At 39.8% G+C, this 19979-nt stretch overlaps 1 protein-coding gene across 1 annotated transcript in view; it reads left to right on the top strand.

Annotated features, from left to right (window-relative positions):
• The first annotated feature begins 47 nt into the window (after positions 1-47).
• The window catches only part of LOC134638965 (phosphatidylethanolamine-binding protein 4), a 52908-nt gene continuing 32976 nt past the window's right edge, over positions 48-19979 (top strand). The window contains exons 1-3 of the mRNA XM_063489942.1: positions 48-143; positions 1252-1349; positions 3023-3149. Coding sequence (XP_063346012.1) covers positions 141-143; positions 1252-1349; positions 3023-3149 — 228 coding nt within the window. The 5' untranslated portion in view covers positions 48-140. The remainder of the gene's footprint in view (positions 144-1251; positions 1350-3022; positions 3150-19979) is intronic.

Here is a 19979-nt window from a genome sequence, read left to right as displayed (position 1 = left end):
TTATTTGGTCGTGTTACGTGAAATTTGTGCAGCCTCATCACACGTCAGAAGGACCGAGCCCTGCGCAGAGGCGGCAGCAGCAGCTGAAGCAGAAGGAGGAACCTGCAGCCAAACAAGCCCCAGCCGACAACTTTTGAGACATGGTAATGTTTATGACACATGTATGCTGCTATTCTTAATGCTAGTTAGATGCCTGCTGCCTGTGTGTAGTTTTATTTCAGGTTAGCTGTCGACTTGCGCGGACACTCCGACGCTCAGTAATACACTGCATAAATATAAACAAGCTAAAATAAGTAAAGGCTAAACTTGCTAGTGTTAGTAACACATTAAAAGACATTGGGACTCGCTTTTAGTACAGCCTTGAGTTTACCAGTAGAAAACAAAATATAACGGAAAGCAAAGACGTGAAACGGAGATGGGAGCCATTAAAAGTTAAATATAGCATCTAATGCATTAGCATTTTTTGCGGTGTAGCGCGCGACCGGCTCGGTTTAAGGACACACGTGACATAAATTAAAAATTTGTGATTGGACATTGACGTTGCCTACAGCCGTGAGGACCCAATTCCGCCTGTGCTTTTTATGCAAACTACGTTATTTTTCTCTTGGTGTGCAAACATGCGTAGTGATATGCTGCTGATGTGTCATCTAGTCGAACAGGTGTAGGTGAGTTTAGATTAAGCTCTGATTGGCTGAGGCAGCAGGTGACCTAATTGTAACCAAACCTGATCAAGCACAAAGGACCGGAGGAGGGCGGAGGCATACTAGCTTTGCTAATCGGTTGACTTTTAAGTAAGCGAAGGGGAAAAAAGTTAAACTGTCCAAGCTAACTGCAGGTGAAGATTTGTGCTTTTATGTGTGTCTTTTATGAAGATATAACTTCCTTATGATTGGAGTTTCTGTTCACACTTAAGTATCAATGTATCAATATGTGTTTACAGAACATTAAAAACTACAAAATCACTTACAGCTGTGGCTCTCCAAAGACATTTACCTCCATCAATGTCTGTCAATTATGACGCTCATCATTGATTTTCTTTTGCTTTTGTGGAGCCACACTGCATTGATGAACAAGCAGAGCAAATAGAGACTCTTCTACATCTGCCGGTATGCACAAGCGTTTTTTGACCTGGACCTGGACTGCCACTCTGTAATTCAATGTTTCTGAGAGTCTGTTACTGCAGAATAACACTGTTCGACTCAGAATATTTCCTAGATGATAGATGCCTGGCTAATCGCTGTTGTTCTGCAGGCCATACTGGCTCCTATTTTCGGGCTCATCCTTTTGGGGCTGTTCCACACGGAAGCAAAAGAACACACCCTCAGCTCTCAGGATGCTTCTTTCTGCCAGTAAGTCACCAATGAGAGCTGTGATCATAGTGTGTTTGCAATGATACAGTTGTGTTCATATATTTAAAATGTATTCGAACTGTTCGTTTTCCAGGGTGGAACGGTTGTGCAGCTTAGATTTATAATATGACAAGAATTAGGTGCACAAGTGTGAGTTTATTTTGGATTTTCTCCAATCCACACAGGGTCAAAAGTATGCATGCACAGTCTTTTCATAAGTGGTGCTGAAGATGCTGCAGTGTCTTTTAACTTGACAAGTCCAAGGCCTATTAAGTTCTTGGTAGTGATCATGGTTGACTACAAGTGGTAGTTTGTCTGTCGCTGTGAAAAGGATTTGTTTGCATTGGATCGACCAGTACTCAGAAAAATGGGAAAGTCCGAGGAGCTCTGAGAAGGAGAATTGTAGATTTGCACAAGCTGGGAAGGGCTACTTTAGAGCAATTTCTAAACAACTGCATATTCCAAATTCAAAGAACTGTACTTAAGTACAAGTTATTCAGATGTGTCACCACTTTGCCATGGTCTGAAACAGGCGCCTCGAGGCGACTATTGTTGTGATATGGCGCCATATAAATAAAATTGAACTTTGAATTGAATTTTAACTGGAAGAAGACCCAACCTGTCACTCTCACATGAGAAGAAATTGAACAACCCAGGAACCACCAAGGCTCAAGCCTGCCATAAACTGGAAACCGATTGAAGCAAGTTTTACATGAGGGGGGTGCCAAACAAGTAAAAGGCCCCTTCTTCAAAGTCACATAAACAAGCCAAATGACTGCTAGAGAAAAGGTTTATGGTCAAACAAGACAAAGATTGAGCTGTTTCGCCAAAATGACAGGAGGTGTGTTTGGTAGGACTGAAAGTGAGGCTTTCAAGCCTAAGACCCATGTACCAGCTGTCAGACATGGTGGTGGTAGCATGATGCTCTGGGGCTGTTTGGCTACCAGTGGTACATTGCACAAAGTAGATGAAATAATGAAGAAGGTGGATTACCTCTAAAATCTTCCAACAGCGAGAAATCTGGACACAATTGGGTTCTCCAATAGGACAACCATCCCAAATATACATCAAACTGAATTTGGAGTGGCTAAAGCAGGCTAACCTTAACCCAAAGACATCACCTCTACCTGATTGAAAATTTGTTAACTATGCTTAAAAGCCCAGCCTATGCCCGAACACCAATCAGTTTAAATGAATTCTACCTATTCTGCTAAGAAAAGTGTTAAAATATCCAGGCAGAGTTATTCCAAAGTGTCTGCTACGGGTAACTTGCAAAGTGACATTGAAACGAATATTAGTGGGGGTGCATGTATATATTTGAGCCGGTGTGTATACTTTTGACTCTTTGTGGATTTGAGAAAATCCAAAATAAATTCAACCTTGTGCACCAATTCTTGTTTTTTAAAGTCATTAAAGATGTAAGCTGTGCAATCATTCTAACCTGGAAAAAGAACAGTTGAAAAAAAATCATTAAACCCCCCATTTTGCCATGACATCCATGCCCACAATGAGTGGAGGTAAACATGTCACCACAGCTGTATGCAGGTTATATACACTTTGTTAAACTACCTGTGTTTGTCTCACGATGTGCATCTGTTCACTTCATCCTTAATACAACATAATACAAAACTGTATAGAATTAGTATAATTTTTAATATGTCTCTTCAATAAAGTGGTGGACTAGAGGTGATCTACCCAGAGCTGGACATTTATCAATGTCTCATAATCCCAAAGAGCCTCAGAGAGAAAGTCAGCCAAGTTTGGAAAGCCCCACAGGTTTACTTCTCTACTGCACAGAAGGTAAGACCTCATTTATGGTATGTCAGAGCAATGAAATACCCCCTTCTAATCCTGTATTTGTGTCCACAGAATAATTATTCCACTGCTGAGGGTTGTTAAATATGAGCATTTCTTTCTTATTAGTTAAAGTGTTCTGCAGAGAAAATGGTCAGAATTATTCTAGTAGTTATAGTTTGGGGGCAAAGTTAAACATTATATTTTGTCTCTGTAAAGACAGCGTTAACTGGGAAATATGCACATGCTTTTTTCCAACACTAGGGGGCAGGAATGAATAAAAAAAAGGTTTCATGTGTACCTAAGTGGGACAGCTCTAGCGTTACATTTATAAGAGGCATAATGTAAATAACAGCTTTTCGAAATCATAAGTTAAAATAAAGTGGTTTTTTTTTTTTATATGTATGTCAGAACACTTTAACTTTTGAGTATCCCTGTCCTCTTCTGTTACCACAGCTGCACTCGTCATTGTTTCATTGCAGCAACCTCTGTCACCAGAGGGGGGTGCAATTACCCCACACTTGTAAGTCTCTCAAGGAACAATTGTCTCAAACAAAGGTTATGTTGTATCTGCACTTATAGTTTGTACTATCAAATTGTAAAGTTGGTAATATTGCTTGATGTCCTCATTTCTGGTCTTTGAATGACTAAATGTAAAAAAGAAAAAAAAATACATAACTCATAAGCAACACACAATAAATCACCACCCTCAGTTAGGTGTTAGTGGCAGTTATTAAAATGAGCTGCAACAGACAGCAAACAAAGATGTGAATGCTTCTCAGTAATGAATCTCTGACATGATATCCTTCACGAGTTAATAAAGTTTAAGATGAAAACAGTTTTAACTCAAGTTTAAAACACACTAAACACAAGATGAGAAAGATGGATCGTGAATTGTGATTTTTATCAGTACAACTGAGAAGGATCCAGCCTAAATCACAAGTATTTAATTGAAGCTACAGCTTTAAATTTCTTGTTAGCCTTAATATTTTGGATAAGTTTCATTTGAAGATGAATCAGATGATGTTTACTGCTTGTAAGAAGAAAATGACATTAACAATCCATGCCTAAATACAATTTATATATAATAGACTGAAGCAAGAATGGAAAATGAGGTGACAGTGCACCTAGCTGAGGATGCTGTATTGTTCTCTCCGAATCCTTACATTGTAGTGAAATTCTTTATGCGATTACTTATCAGTGGATCATTTTCTGCGTAGTTGTGAGCAGCAGATTGAAAGAGACATGCGACCCATTCCACAGAAAGAGCGCTGAAAAATCCTACATCTGTAAATTGAAAACTTAAATTGAAAGCCACCTCGATTTAGGAGCTAGTTTATGAATTTCAGAGCTAAGCAGTCTAGCTTGAACATGATCTATTGCCCTTCTCTTGCCCAAACTCCATTTGATCTATGGTCGTATTATCTGTAATGCTGTCTTACATGATTCTCTTTTATTGCTAGAATCAGTGTCAGACAGCAAAACAGATTACATGTTAGATTAAATCAATACAAACTTTATTTGCTCGGCTTTGAAATTCTCAATTCTCCATTTCTCCTGACACTTATGTAAACACACGCTATTGAAGGCTGAGATTGTCGCCCGTGGTTCTGCGGTTGGTCTGCTGGTCCACCACGCTTTCTGTCACCGTGCCATGCTGCCAGCGCTGCTGCTATTCTCTGCCACACAGCCCTTGTACCCGGTAGCAAGAATACAGAATAGTGGCCGCTGAAATCCACCCACTGTAACACCCACTTCATTACTGGGACGGGATGCATGCCTGCTGAGTAATTGTAATAGAACACAATGGGCAGTAGTCCCATAAACCTCAATCTAAATATGTGCTCATGACCAAAAACAAAAGCAAAGGATCACAAAAACTGCGGATTTCTGTGTCCAAACTTCAGCGCTACTGTTCGCCACTTTGAACTTATGTGTTATGAAAACCTGGCGTGTGTGCTAATGGAGTGTTTTTAGAAATCCTGCTTACACTCTGCATCTTCAGAAGCATCTACCGTGTGAAGTGAGTGGGATACGCATTGGTTCATGTGACTGAACTGAAAACACGGCTGGATTACGCACAGTCTCTTGAGTAAAGGTAAAATGCTAATCAGTGTAGGACAAATGGAGACATTTTAGAAAGAGCTCGGAGTACAGATTCCTGAAGGCCCCATGTTTGACATGAACGTAGTTTTATAAATATTTTAACCTTTGAACCTGTTGGTGGTCTAAAACACTCCTCTGTGACTGTAAATTCTTTGGAACACTATTTAGATTGCTTATTGCTACAATGAGTAGTAATAAGCAATTGGTCATTATAGTTTGGCTTTTCTCGACTGTACTCCAGTTGTAATATACAAAATACACAGTGCAGTCACCTTATGATTGGGATCAATTAGGAAATAAGGTCATTACTTTACACTTATAACCTAATTCATTCCTCAAATTTAGCACATATTCCACATACGTGATTATATTGATATCTTTATTATCTCGGAGAGATATTAGGAAAGCTGTTTTCACCCTTGAAAGTTGCCTGTATAAAGTGCATTTGAAGAAATAATTGGAACCTGTTACTTTTAGTATCAAGATAAACGTGATGAGTTGGAATCAGTCAGTTACATTTATGTACTGTGGGTCATGCATCAGAGGTCTGTGAGTCAGCTCACTGTATATGCACTGTATAACACGTTTTAAAGTAACATTGTGCTACCGTTGCTAAATATCAATGTATATGCACTTTACCAGGTGGTCATTATGAAGAATTCAAGTTTATGCTTTAAAAAGTTTCCTAACCAAATTTCAGAAAAAGAAAATTCAAGTCGTCCTATTTCAAATCTAAACTGTTGTTGTTTCAGTCAATATTAATATCTGCTGCAAATGCCAAAATGCTTTTAGGAAGTTTTGATTCGCAGAAAGCAATAGTGAGTTCATCATGTAGATAAATGCTCTTTGGAGAACAAGCAAACTTGCCTGAGGACAGAAAACCTTTGAAATAGAGCTGTGCTTACAGGAAAGAGTAAAGCAAGAGTGAAAATGAAAGCATTTATTATATGAAAAGGATTTAAAACTGTGCATATTTTGCTCTGTTGCAGGTCACCCAGGCGTGCATTTTGGCACAACAAGAGAGCCTTTAAGTGAATTCTGTCCTCTTAAACCATTGTTAAGTTTGGGTTTATTTCAGGCTTTAATTATGGAAAGTTAAAAAAATGTTTTTACGTTTATACATGTCCATACACATGTTTTAAAAAAGCAGGTAAGAAGCCTTTCCCATGGGTCTTAATTCAGCCCTCGGATAAACTTCTGGTCTTCTGTTTTTACTTCCAGTGAAGTACCATAGCTTTATACGTGCACATGTCTACACCTATATCACTGGCTGCTATTAATTCAGCTAACCAATGTAGGATATAAAGGCACTAAGGAATAAGTGACATACAAAGCCTGCTCGCACTAATGTTACACAGTTTGACTATTTTGTTTTAATCTGAAGGACATGTTTGTCTTGTGGGTTTTTTTTTTTTTTTTAATGAACCAATTAATTCAATTATTAATTTTAGATGTTCTTTTGTGCATCCGTAAGCCTTGTCATGCTTGTTATTACTGACACTAATGTGTGGTACGTTTTATTTAAACAATTTTTTATTTTTATTTTTTTATTTTTTTACGCTTTATTTCGATGGTCATCTTTCATTGATGTAGTTTGTGTAAACAACACAGGCCACAGGACTGCTATCTTTACCACATAGTTACTCCAAAATTGGAGACAGTTTTGGAGTTGTTTTTCTTTTCTTTTCTTTTTTTTTTTTAGTAAGGACCATAGCCACAGGGCACATTCTTAGACATGGGGGATTTCAAAGCCTTGTTTTTGGGTAGACATTTCTTGCATCTGGTGGATGGAATGAGGGTTTAAACCATTACTGCGATTAGAGCTGCCTCACTATGATCTCTTGAGCTTGCTTACTGCTGCTAATAGCTGTTTCCTCTCTATTTCCCTCTATCTTTTTTCTTTTTCGCTTTCTCTCTTTCCGTGAATGATTTTTATGCTTTGCTAAAACATGTGGGGGCGTTGAGAGAGGATTTAAATGCAACGATCCCCCTCCTCTTTTTTTGGTGAATCTCAGTGTTCTTTTCTGCAAGCCTCTGATGACGACAGGGCAGCTTTAAGCCTGGCAGTGCCCACGGCAGGCTGCCGTCTCAGCGCTGCCCACTCTCCTCTGTGTTGGCATGCTGGAGAAAGCGAGGGTGGGGTTCCTCTCTAACAGACCCTGTCATTCCTAGGAAAGCCTACATGTCCACCCATGCAGGATTCCTGATAGGTCTTCATGTTGGGGATGTGATAGCGGCGAGATAAGGGTTTTTATTTTCCGTAGGTGATGGCCTTGATTCAGCAGAGAATCTAGAAGATGCACATCTAGATGAACCAACATGGCACTTCCTGCACTTTTTATATGAAGTTGAGGGTCAGTTAGTGAAACGTGTACCATCTAATTGCATATTCATTGTCATCGGGTGGGTGTTTTTGGCTCTGCTGGATTAAAATCAGCCTGTTTGGCTGGGATTCAGGGAGTTTATTTCCTTAACTAATGTTCCCCTTTGTCATCATAACACCCCGTTAAGCTGACCCGTATCCCGCTCCATTCAGACACAGCCCATTACTACACAACATGTATGATTCACACAAGCTTCTAAAGAGGGGAAGAATTCCAACCTTGTGCTACTAGAAGTGCTGGATTGATGATGCAGATTTATTGCGATGAAGCGAGGCAATAAACCTCCTCCCCGCCCTTCTCGCGCAGAAGAAAAATAATTTGCACCTCACGGAGCATGTGTGTGGCATGTGGACCACTGCAGGTGAAAACAGAGGTAGTTATACAGGAAGCCGCGAGGTTTAAGGTTTGCCCTCATTTGGCAAGTCTGAAGAACAAAGAACAGTTTATTTGCAATTATATGTAGACTGTACCTGACACCTGTATATCTCATTTTTACTTCTTTTTATTTTTCATTTCTACCACCTTTTCCTGTTTGTTTTTCCATCCACTGTAATGATAGTATATTCGTTTTTTTAACTACTCTTTGTACCCTGTTGTTGCAGTAGCGTGGCATTCCTTCACCTTACGTTTGCTCTAAGAGCGTAGGCAGCAGTACTTGTATATAGTGGATGTGAGTAAAATATGATTTCAATTACCATGAAAATGTATTGTGTTATCAATGGGAGGATAAGAACAGATTAAAGAAGCTCTGGTATGCTCTTACCACTGACAATGGTCAGGCTTATAAGCAGGCAAGCTGAATTTGAGAAAATGATTCACGGTTTGACCAAAGCCCTAAAATCTAAAGCCAGCTCAACCTACCAAAATACATTTAAGAGGAACTTTTCTTTTATATTGATTGGACTTTTTTTATTTGTTTGTTTTTAAAGGTCAACTTTTTTCGTAGCAGGAAAAGTAAATGCTGCCGTTCATTTTAAAAAACGTAACAACTGAAGACAATGGGTGACAGTTGTGAAATTTGTTAATTAGATTCAAACTTGCCTCAGCGCAAAGGTAATAGCGACGACTTAGCGAAGCAGCAGGTCTTTAATAAAAATACCACCTGAACCTGTGCTGCCTCATTATTATTCAATATTCACACAGAAACTCTCTCTCTCTCTCGCTCTCGCTCTCTCTCGCTCTCTCTCGCTCTCTCTCGTCGGTTCATATACATTGACTGCGAGATCTGTTCAGAGATTCATAATCTGCATGGGAAGTGCGTCTGCTGTGGATACTTAGACAAACATACAAGATTAAATTTCTATTTATATGAGCCACAGAAACCTAACATTTGCCAGAGAATCACTGTAAGATCTGCAGACGACTCGGTCGTGCTTTGACACAGTGAGAAACTTGCACATTTTCCTTAATGTGTTCTGTCCAGCTGGGGGAAAGAAAAAAAAGCGGAGGTAGAATAAACTAGAAACTTTCCTTTGGATACTTAGTCGTAGAATATTGCGTCTTAAATATAAAAAGGGTGACTAGAGACTTGAAACTTTCCAGACAGATTTACTGAGGTGCCTATGTGTGAAACTGAGGTAATTGACTTTTTTCCCCCCCTTTTCTTTGACAGCTTCTTTTGTTTTACGACTAAGTAATCGCAAAGTTATAAGTGATCAAGTGAAGTTTACTTAAGACCCAGAAGCTTGGCTTAGTGGCATTTTGCCCAAAATGTTTTGTGCTTCTCATTTGTGGTCCGGCACAGGGGTTTAGTTACAGTTGTGTCCCAATCCTCTGATTCACCTTCTTTAAGAACAGCTTCAGGGCTGCTCATAATGCTTAACTCTCCATAATGCCATCCCCTTCATCTCCCTAGTGGTCTTATTGTCTTAAACTCGAGATGGGGAGAAAGAGTGTAAGAAAAAAAACAGGTTAATACATGTTTGGCTCAGGCAAAGTATCTTTTCAAAAACAGACTCTAAGTTTTTTGGAGAATGTTCTTCTAGTGTTTCTCGTTTCTCCCAACTTGTTTAGTTACACTTTTCTTTTTTTTCACTGCTTTTTGAGGTAAGTTAGATTAGACTTTGCGTTTGACATTAGAAGGCTGCTCGCTGTCGTTGCAGTCAGGTCCATTGGCGCGTCGATTGATCTGAGGGAATGATAAAACTGTCTTCCATGTCAATTTCCTTACCCTGTAGTTTGGAAGCAGAGAAAATGTTATGCAAATGATTTGTTAATCCCTTTACATTATTTGTTCCATTTCTCCCTTTCATTTTCACACTCAATATTTCTAACACAGCGAGCTGACAGGCGGACACCCTCAGACTGCTAATTCTTAAGATAGCAAACAAAGTCAGTCATCCGTCCCACATTTAGTATGCACTCGCTTCAATTAATTAATGTGACTTTAATGATTTACCTGAAAACCGATCCTAAAAAGGCCTTCAGCTGCCTACATTTTAAAGAACTTGAACTTTAACCTTTGTTTTTTCAGTTTTGTTGTGTATTTCTTTTTCTACATGCTATCAGCAGATTAACAGTCTCAAGGAAAACATTGACCTGCGCAATTAAAGCTATAAAATCAGCATAAGCAAGATAAGACGGCTGAGCCTAAGCCGAGAGAGCACATGAAACTGTGACCAGTGTTTTTTGTTTTTTTTTCCTCTCCCCCCCTTTCCTAGTTTTGTTGTCCCAAAGGTTGGTGTTAAAAATAATAAGAAAGAGGTGGGATGGTCTTAGATTCAAGAAGCTTAAAATGCAAAATCTCAAATAAGCCCAATTTTTTCCACCCAATGGCGTTGCGTTTTGGTGGGTTTGTGTTGATCGTCTCAACTGACTCACATGCCGCCCCTCCCCAAATAAAAACACTAGAGATTTACGTGGCTTTTCAAAAAATGTATCTAGACATTTATCCAGCTTAATCTTCTTAACATATTAAAGTGATTTGCTTTACCCTGAAGTGGCTGAAGCTGCAAGCTCACCGCCCCTCATGGCACTAAGACCTCAGAAGCATTGTGGACACCTTCCGCTCCTCATAAAGAGGGAGGTGGGCAGAAGTCGACCTGCTTCTCATCTGTGGAGCTGTGGCTGTCCCCGCTGTGTGTCCATTTTACTTTCATTTTTTTGTTCTGTTATTAGTCCAACTGTTGCACTCAGTCAGTGTTCTTAGGCACATGGCTCTGCCAGCACTGCCCACACTGTGGTGTGGAGGTTTGGAGCTCTCAGCTTTTGAGCTGAACTGAAAGAGCTCTCTCACAGAGTAGGTGTTGGCAGGATGCTTTGTTTCTTTCTGTGAATGTCATAAGAGGTATGGATAATGAGAAAACTGAAGCGTAGTGATGGCATGATATATCTGGGTGCCAAGTTTATGCCTGACTGCAGATTTGGGCATTTTCAGATAGATGATGTGCTTAACCTTTTCTTCAGACGCGACACAAATCTGAGAATCAGTTGTGACAGTTAAAATGTGTTTTTTCCTTAAAACACCACTTAACAAGCCGGCCAACTAAAAGGTCCTGGTCAAACTTGAGTATTGCTAATGTCCTTACTTGGCATAATGCTCTATGGATGTGCCTGAGGGCATTAGTGTTGCCAGATCTCATCAGGAGAGCTAAGAGTTTACACTTGGAGATATTCATTGTAGCTGAAGTCTTTGACCATCCATTGTCATCGTGGTATTTAGCTTAATGTTTGTCAAAGTTAAATGTGACATTGTGGTCAACTCTTTTTTTTTTTAAAGATGTGGTTAAAGGACCGGATGGGTTTGAATAGGTTTTTTCCTTTAATGAATGAAATCATCATTTAAAAATGGCATTTTGTATTCACACGAGTTATCTTTGACCAATATTAAAATTTGTTTGATGATCTGAAACATTAAGTATGACTAATATGCAAAAAAAACAAGAAATCAGGAAGGGGCTTATACTTTCTCACGGTGCTTGTACTATTTTTGAACTGGGGCGTTAGGAATGCAATTCAGTTGAATTTTATTTATATAGCACCAAATCACAACAACAGTCACCTCAAGGTGCTTTATATATAAGGTAAAAACCCTACAATAATACAGAAAGAAAACCCCAATAATAGGATGAGCCTTTATGAGCAAGCACTTGGTGACAGCAGGAAGGAAAAACTCCCTTTTAACAGGAAGAAACCTCCAGCAGAGGGAGAGCCCTCTGCCGCAACTGGGTGAGGGGAAGGGAAGAAATGAACAAATAAATGCTAAATTTTGACCACAAAACCTTTAAGTGTTACTGTTGAGGGAATATTAAAGTTCACCTTTATGGTGCAGTGTAGCTGACGTGATACCACGTAGCTGCATACAGGGTAAAAAACAGGGCACTCATGGCCTATGTGGTTTCCCCTTTACGTGTGTCGTTTTAGAGTGTTGACACATAAAAAAAGGGTTTGTTTGTCACACATACATGGCACGAAATATTTTGTAACAAGAGCACTCAGAGAGAACTCCCTCCAAAGGGCGTGACCTTAACCATGACCCGATTGTCACCAAAATTAAATCAGCTCAAGCTGTTATTGGTGTCTACCATCTCACAAAATGTAAACATGGCATCTTGAAAACTGGACTGCTAGACTGCTAACAAACAGACAGACAAACTGTGTTATTTGGGTTATTTGGACATCACATAAATCAATGCGGCAAATACTCTCTCCTGAGAAACAGAATCTTGACTAGTTTGAGTAGATTAGCTTGAAAAATGACTTAAAGAACTTATTTATGAGACTAGTTGCCGACTTATTTGTGATAATGACACATCAGTTATGACTATAATAACTGTTATAACTCTAATCTCTTAAAGTGTATGCATTTATGTAGAGATTTGATTGCAGAGCACAATTCCAGATTATATACAACACAGCATGAAAAGAGTGTAATAGTGTTGTTATGTCAATGAATAATGGATCATTTACAATGAAACTAATGATCTAGATTGTAATAAAACACTGATGACTCATTATAAATGTTTTCTTTTCCCAAAAGAAGAACTCTGAACTGTGTTGTTACATTTAACATGCAGATATAGGTTTTAGGAAATGCATTTGCTGCTTACGAAACAATATAATTTTTATGTAGGTTCCTGACAGATATTACTGGACAGGAAAGACACAACAAACAGTGATCATTGAGACTCTCACAGAGTGCTGTATGTTCCTGTCCTAATGACTTGACTGCGCTGTGTTCCCGTGAATGTGTGCACTTATTAGGATTGAGGCTCGTGGAATGGAATGTATTGTTTTGGTTTATCTCTTTTCATATTCAAACTGGCAGCTACTTGACCTCTCTTACTTGGACTAAATGTCTGACAGGTGTTAAAATCATGCGCTGAGGGTATCCAGATAAATGTTGTTGAACGTAGCAAAACTCCACTTCAAACAAACTATGAGTGGTAGCTTCTTTTCATAGCACGCAGAATAGAAGAAATTGATTGGAACTGGGAGGCTTAGGACTGGATTTTCCTCAACCATAATATTTTTTTTTTAACAACTGCAGCTTAAATTTAGATATTTTTTTTCCTGGCTTTGTTTTTTTTTTTTATATTTCTTTGTCCAAATCCTATCGAGTGGTGCTTCAGGTTTTTCCTTGAGTAAAAAGTTGATATTGTTGTGAGGAGGGAGAAAGGACTTTTTTCATGTGTGCAGGAATGTAGATTTCTTCCCCCCGTGAAATCCTAATTGTGCCTTGGAGGGCTGGTAGGGTATCTCTGCTCAGCTCAGCTCAACAGGATTTGTGTCTGTGTATGTTAGAGTATGTCTCTTAGCTTGAATACGGATATAACCCTTTCATTGCACAAGCTGCTGATTTTTCATATTTGCCGATAGGCTGATCCTGTGTATCCGTAGCTTTTTTTGTGGAAGACATTGAAAGTTTTTGTTTGGGAAGCTTCCATATTTAATTTTTCTTTCCACTTTAAATATTTGATATTTGTTAAGAATTAATGCAGATAACGTGCGGACCTCTTTTTCTGGCCCAGTGGTTTCTTTTGAAACTCCCAAGAGCAGGTTCGGTCAATAGTGCATGGTCAGATGGATGACACATCGCAGGTCAAAACCATATTTGTCCCTGCACGAGTTATTGCTGTGCATTTATCTATGCAAATCCAGGATAAGATCCTATCTGCCTGCAGCGACATATCCCCCTGGATTTCGTCTATGTGAGCTAGGCAGGTTATGGTTGACAGTTAAAAAGGAATTGCAGGAACATATATGCGGAGATTATTGCTGTAGTCATTAATTGTTGCTTGAAAGGGGATTAGGATTACCAGTCCTATAGAACACTCTAACACCTGTCCTTCCTCACATCTAACAATGTTACTTCAGTTTTCCTTATTTCACTATCAGTTCAAGTTGGCAAAATAAAAAAGGCTGATTTATTCAAATGAATCATCAACGCTGGAAATGATTCAATATGTGCCACATTCAGATGGGTGATATATTATTCCCTTGGGGAGAGGCAAAGATGGAGCTGTGGAGCTGTTTTATTTGTGCTGTCTTTATCAGTGTGTCAGGCAGAGAGGCTGAGCTTGTTCTCTATGAATGGACGAGCCCTTGAACCATAAACCTGTACCTCCTCTGATAACAGTTTTTGCATTGTGATGTAAGTGCCATTCTCTGTGATGTCCTCTCTGACAGCACTAAATATATCAGCACGCACAAAATGATCTGTCAGACGAATTATTTTATTTCAACCAGTTCTCCAAAACTAAGGATTTTCTGTGCTGGGTATGCAGTGTGTGTGTGTGTGTGTGTGTGTGTGTGTGTGTGTGTGTGTGTGTGTGTGTGTGTGTGTGTGTGTGTGTGTGTGTGTGTTTTGAAGACTACATTGTGCATTTTCTTAAGGATTCAAAGCAGAGCACAGCATTGTGGTTGCATTTCACCGAGCTTTTGCTGTTCTGTGGTTTTAACGCTTTTGCCTGTAGGTGAACATTTTTACTGTACTTTACTGTCTTCCATACTTCATGCTGAATATCATTCGGTGCTATTTCTGCCGCTGACTGCTCTGACGTCTGAAATCACCATATCTTCTAAGGTGATATGAGTGCTCCCTGAATTACTCAGAGCCCATGATGACATGGACCTGATTGTCAGACGGGTGGGCTGGTGACACTGGAACACAGACGGTGCTTGTCTGTTTGAAATATTCAGTTTCAAGCTTCCAAGCCCTGGGCAGTCCTCTCTCCCAGTCTCCCAACACCCAGCTTCGCCCACTGAAACAAGACTCTTCCATACTGGAAAATCCGGCCCTGTCAACTGGCAGTCTGGACTAGGTTCAGCCCACACGCCAAGCACCCCCCCACCACCACCACCACCACTTCCACCCCTTAATAGGCACAAGAGTTTGCCACCCCATGTAGATGCCTTTTGGTCGCCATCCATGAATGGCGTCAATAGCATCTTCCTACACAACAGTGACTGAACGGAGGGCACAAGAAAATGTGGGAATAATTTACACTTTCTCACTGTACTACCATCAGAAACCATAATTAATCATGATAGAAAAAATGTGGAAGCCATCTTGGCTGGTGAAACATGCAGTGCCTGTGAACAGCCCTGACACCTTTAACAGCTCCGATGGCCAAATAGGAATGGGGTGTCAGAGTGCTTACAACTAGTCTCCCTTCAAGGCAGCATGTTTCCCAACATCTTCAGACTCTTGTCTGCTGCATGATGGTTCATCATGAAGTGTAACCGTTGTAACCCTTACAATTTATTTTACCACCACGATGCGCAATTAATAGCCTGTCTTGAGAACTTGAACATGTGGCGTTAGATGACGGGAGACCAAAACAATTGTTCTGTTAGAACAAAAACAGTAATGTTAATTTTTTTTTTCCCCTCATCGCCTCCCAAACAATAAAATAAATAAAATGTGCCTACCAGGATAAACTTGATTGTTAAAATAAAGATTAAATAAGAGCTTTAATTGTTTATAGAATTGAAATCTCACATCATGTGTGCAAACCTGCTGTTTTTGGGTTGCGTTTACACTATTAGCAAATCCAAAATAGATCTGCATTGTTTTACTTTTCATCCACCAATTACCTTAAAGTGCTTGATTTAGATTTCCAAATCCAGGAGAAATAATTACAGTGTGCTCACCTTTAACTTTCTCAGGCAGCACTTGCTGGTAAAATAGATCTGACTCTCAGCGTGCGACATGCTTGACAGATTAATTACGGATATGAGTCCAGTGAGGTAATTTGCCCCGTTTGACTGCGCTGTGTTCTTGGCAGCCAAACTACATGACAGAAATATTTTCCTCTTGCCTCATTTAGCACTAGTTGGATCTCATGCTCGCATCCAAGCACCTGGCCCCATGTTTCTTCAGAATACCTGTTAGTGGTTGTCGCTGTGTCTGAGCATGTGCATTTGCAGAAATGCTTTCATGACAGTGAGTAGGTGTATGTGTGTAAAACCACCAGTAGAAAGTGTTGAAAGCCTCAGCTAGCAAGATCGCATCCAGGGTGACTAATAAGCTTAACATGAGCACGGCTGTGTTCGCAAGCATGGTGCGGTGAAAGAAGTCTTCAGTGTTGAGAGAAATGCAGAAATGGTTCCCTAGGCTGCTACTAATTCCTTCACCCCCTCAAGCTTCAATCAGACTGTGAACTATCTTACTGTTAGCTATGGCTTCATAGTAGTTACAAAGTTCACACCAGAAGTGCAAGGCTTTATAAACAAAGTTCAGGCTAGGCTGAATTTAAAAATTTCCAGAGTTTATCCAAGAGCTGCTCATTTGTGGTTTTGGAGGCTGAAATAATGCACATTGTTCAGGACTCTTGAACAACACACACTGTAGTAACATTTATTAGGACTATAGGCTATGAATGTAATTGCATTGTCTCGTATTGCCTTGCGCTGTGTGTTAATTAGATTCAAATATACCATATTAGCATATTTGTATGTTCAAACAGAAAACGTGATTATGCAATTATGTAAACTTGTGTTTCATATTCTGCTCAGAGTCCCCTTGAACTGCAACCTCCTCATAGCTCGCTCACTCATCTGTTTAGCTACTTAGCGGGCATCTAGTAGCTATGTTGTCTTTAGGCCTAGAATCTGCGTTTGTAGCCACATGTGACTTTGCTTTGACCATGTGGCTCCTCGAAGTGTGGATTTATAAGCCACTTCACACTCCATTCCTGTGTGGGAGGAGGCTGAGTTAAAAATAGGAAGGTTTGGAGGTAGTGAGCAGCCCGCACTGTGTGAGGCGTTTAAGAACACACAGAGAACTATTGGTGTTCTCTTTGCATTCTTTATTTGTGCCAATAAACCATGTGAGTGGTAAACTATTACCAGTATCAGAGTTTATAATAGTGTCAGGACTCAGGTTACTTCAAAATGGCAAAGCATTGACTTTATGTGTTGCTGACTTTGTCTGCCTAAGATATCTGGTAGTTAAAGTTACTAACTTAAGACTTATTTAAACCCCACGTTCATGTGTGCGTTCATTATGTGAGCATTTACAGTGAGGCAAAAAAGAAACATTAAATTAAAGTGCAGCATGCTGAGACAATATTTTAGTTCTGTTCATACCCCTGTAAGGTATTTAGCCACAACCTTAAAATTTGCCTAACCTTAAACCAAGAACTTTCTGTGTCTAAACATGCAAAGGTCTTGTTTTTTTCAGGTTATGTTTAGATGTAATCTAAAAAGAACCTTGTGGGTTTTATGACCTCATGTAGAGATATAAAGCTGTATTTTAGGAAGTGGTTTTCTGTCTTAGTCTAGTATCATCATGCTCTGGATTCTACGATCGAGACACTAGTGGAGGAGCCAAGGATGTAAATGGAGCATAAATTGGAATTTTTTAAATATCTTAAAGTGTAAATAATATCTTATAGTGCAAATGTTTTATAAAAAAATAGAAATAAAAACTATAGTTGGGCTTGGTAAGAATGACTAAATATGAATGTATTGGCTCACAGGAAATTCTGCAGGCCAACTTTACAAACTACTAATAATGCTTTAGTGCGTGCAGGTCATGTTTCCATATAGTAAATATGTACTAAAGGTTATTAGAGCAAAATGACCAAATGTTTTTTAAATAGAAACTCTGACTTTAAAGGTCAGTTTCAAGTGTGAGTCAGAGAATTTATACTATTTATAACTGTTTGTAATAGTTGAAGGAGAATATTCAAAGCACATGCAAAAAGCTAAGTGATGAACTTTGTTTGTGTTATGGTTATGTTTTTGTTTTTTTTAACAACACTGTTTCTGTTATAATGTCAACACGTCTGATGTTGGTCACCTTAAAACCAGACCCAGTTCTGATTCTGAAAGTGGCATTTCACAACTTCTTCTCTGCTTTAATAAATCAGAAAAAGAGGCGAAGAGTTGATTTGACATGCTCATTATAGATAGGGCTGGATCAAGTGACCCTAAACCTTCCCTTAGTTACGCTGCAGACTTGCTATAGGGCTGGTGCACTGAGTATTTCATCTTCACTCACCGTGTGTTTATACAACACTATGTATTTAATCAATAGTTCTTATTAAGCTCTGGCTCTCTTGTGTCTTTTGTCCTGTCTTCCTCCCTTGGCCACCACCAGTCTGGGCAGATGGCTTCCCCTCCTTGAGCCTATTTCTGGTGAAGGTTTCTTCCTGGTAAAAAGGAGTTTTTCTTTCCCGCTGTCGCCAAGTGCTTGCTCATAGGAGGTCATCTGATTGTTGGGGTTTTTATTGTAGGTTTGTTGCTTTACAATACAAAGTACCTTAAGGGGACTGTTGTGATTTGGATTTAATTGGATGGATGAATGAAGACTCTTTTAAAGACTCAGACAGCTACAAACAGTTGCTGCAGTGGACACTTTTCATTTTTATAACTTCGCTCCTCTCCGTGTCTGGCTGAAGTACCAAACCACGTATCAAACACTTTGGACACTGCCTGGCAACAGGTACTCTTTGCAGGTAGATTGGCAGTCCATAGCTTCCTATGGTCTGGTACAGAGCTGCCATTGGAGAACCATGTTCAGCTCAGAGCTGGCAGACAGATATTTTAGGCCACATAAGGAAATATATTGTCTGTATTTTAAAAAAAAAAACAAAAAAAAACCCACTGGATACTACATTACCCATAATTCAGCTCAACAACCTCATTCCCTTAAGTGAACTGTAAAAGTGGTCCTAGAGTCTCTGTAGACATGACAAGACCGTTTAATCGCTGCAAAAAAAGATATCGTTTGATGTTCTTTGTCTCTCACCCAATTCCTGTGGTGCAGATTACCAGCGTGCTCTCTATGGCTGACTATGAAGAGGGTTTTAAAACGCTGCTAGCAGTGAGGAAAATGAGGTTCCCAAGCTTCTGCCGATGAGCATTGGGGGATGGGCTGCTATTAATGACGATGAGGGGCCTCCTTACCTGTAAGGTCAGTGACCTCTAGGTGAATGCTGCAGCGCTCCTTTTCCATCTAATCTTTGGCTGTATGTCCCACATATTTCTGGTAAGGATCCAATTACTTCTGCCTGGCTGACCTCTGACCTCTTCGTCACCAGTATGAACCTCATCTTCTGACCCCAACAGTCTTACCACTGTTAACCTTCCCCGTCTGCCACTCTCCCTGCTATCATGATTCTATAAGGAGACCTTATCTCAGTGTCCTAATGTAAAAGTCCACTCAACTTTTCTCTGTGACTTCACTTGATATGGTTTTATACACATTGTTAGTAAGTAAAATGCCATTAATGTTGTTTGGTTGTACAAAGAACAGAACAGCTGATTAGGTGGAGACTCATTTTCTCTGCCCTCTGATAAATTTACTTCTACAGTCGTGTTCTACAGTTCCTGTTTTTCTGTATTTACAGAATGATCTTTGAACCTCGTTATAAGCTGCAGTCGATGGTTGTTAAGCCATCGCCGTCTCTTAATCACAACACAGATACCTGTTAATTACCAAATGAGTTCAAGTGTTTTTGCTGCTTAAACAAGGATTTGGGATCGATGCATTGCTTTGCTCGGGGTCGAGCAGTGAGCACTGTTGACCATTTAATGAAACGTTACAGGTTCTGTGCGCAGAGGCTGAAGGAAACGAAGAGCTGGGAGGATAAAGCGAAGGATGTATTAATAGGCAGCTGCACGGACGACACAGTTTGGGATTGGGTCAGGGATAAAGCATGAACTTGTAAACTCACAGAGGGGCCTCTCCTTCCTCCCTCCCTCTCGCTAACTTATTCTCGCCCTCCGTGGTGTCATCAGTTAGCAGAACTGGGCTCGATAGCCCAGGCAGGCTCTACGAGAGCAGCGATTACCCATCCTTTCTGATTCTCATCCCCAGCAGAGTTCACTCAAAGGTAATACAGTAGTTTGCATCCAGAGAGACACCAGATTTCCTCTGCCTTTGTTCTTTGACGTC

This window comes from Pelmatolapia mariae, linkage group LG12 (genome assembly GCF_036321145.2).
Source record: "Pelmatolapia mariae isolate MD_Pm_ZW linkage group LG12, Pm_UMD_F_2, whole genome shotgun sequence".
NCBI lineage: Eukaryota > Metazoa > Chordata > Actinopteri > Cichliformes > Cichlidae > Pelmatolapia > Pelmatolapia mariae.
The sequence above is the reverse complement of the archived record's forward strand: the minus strand, read 5'-3'. Positions and strand labels throughout refer to the sequence as shown.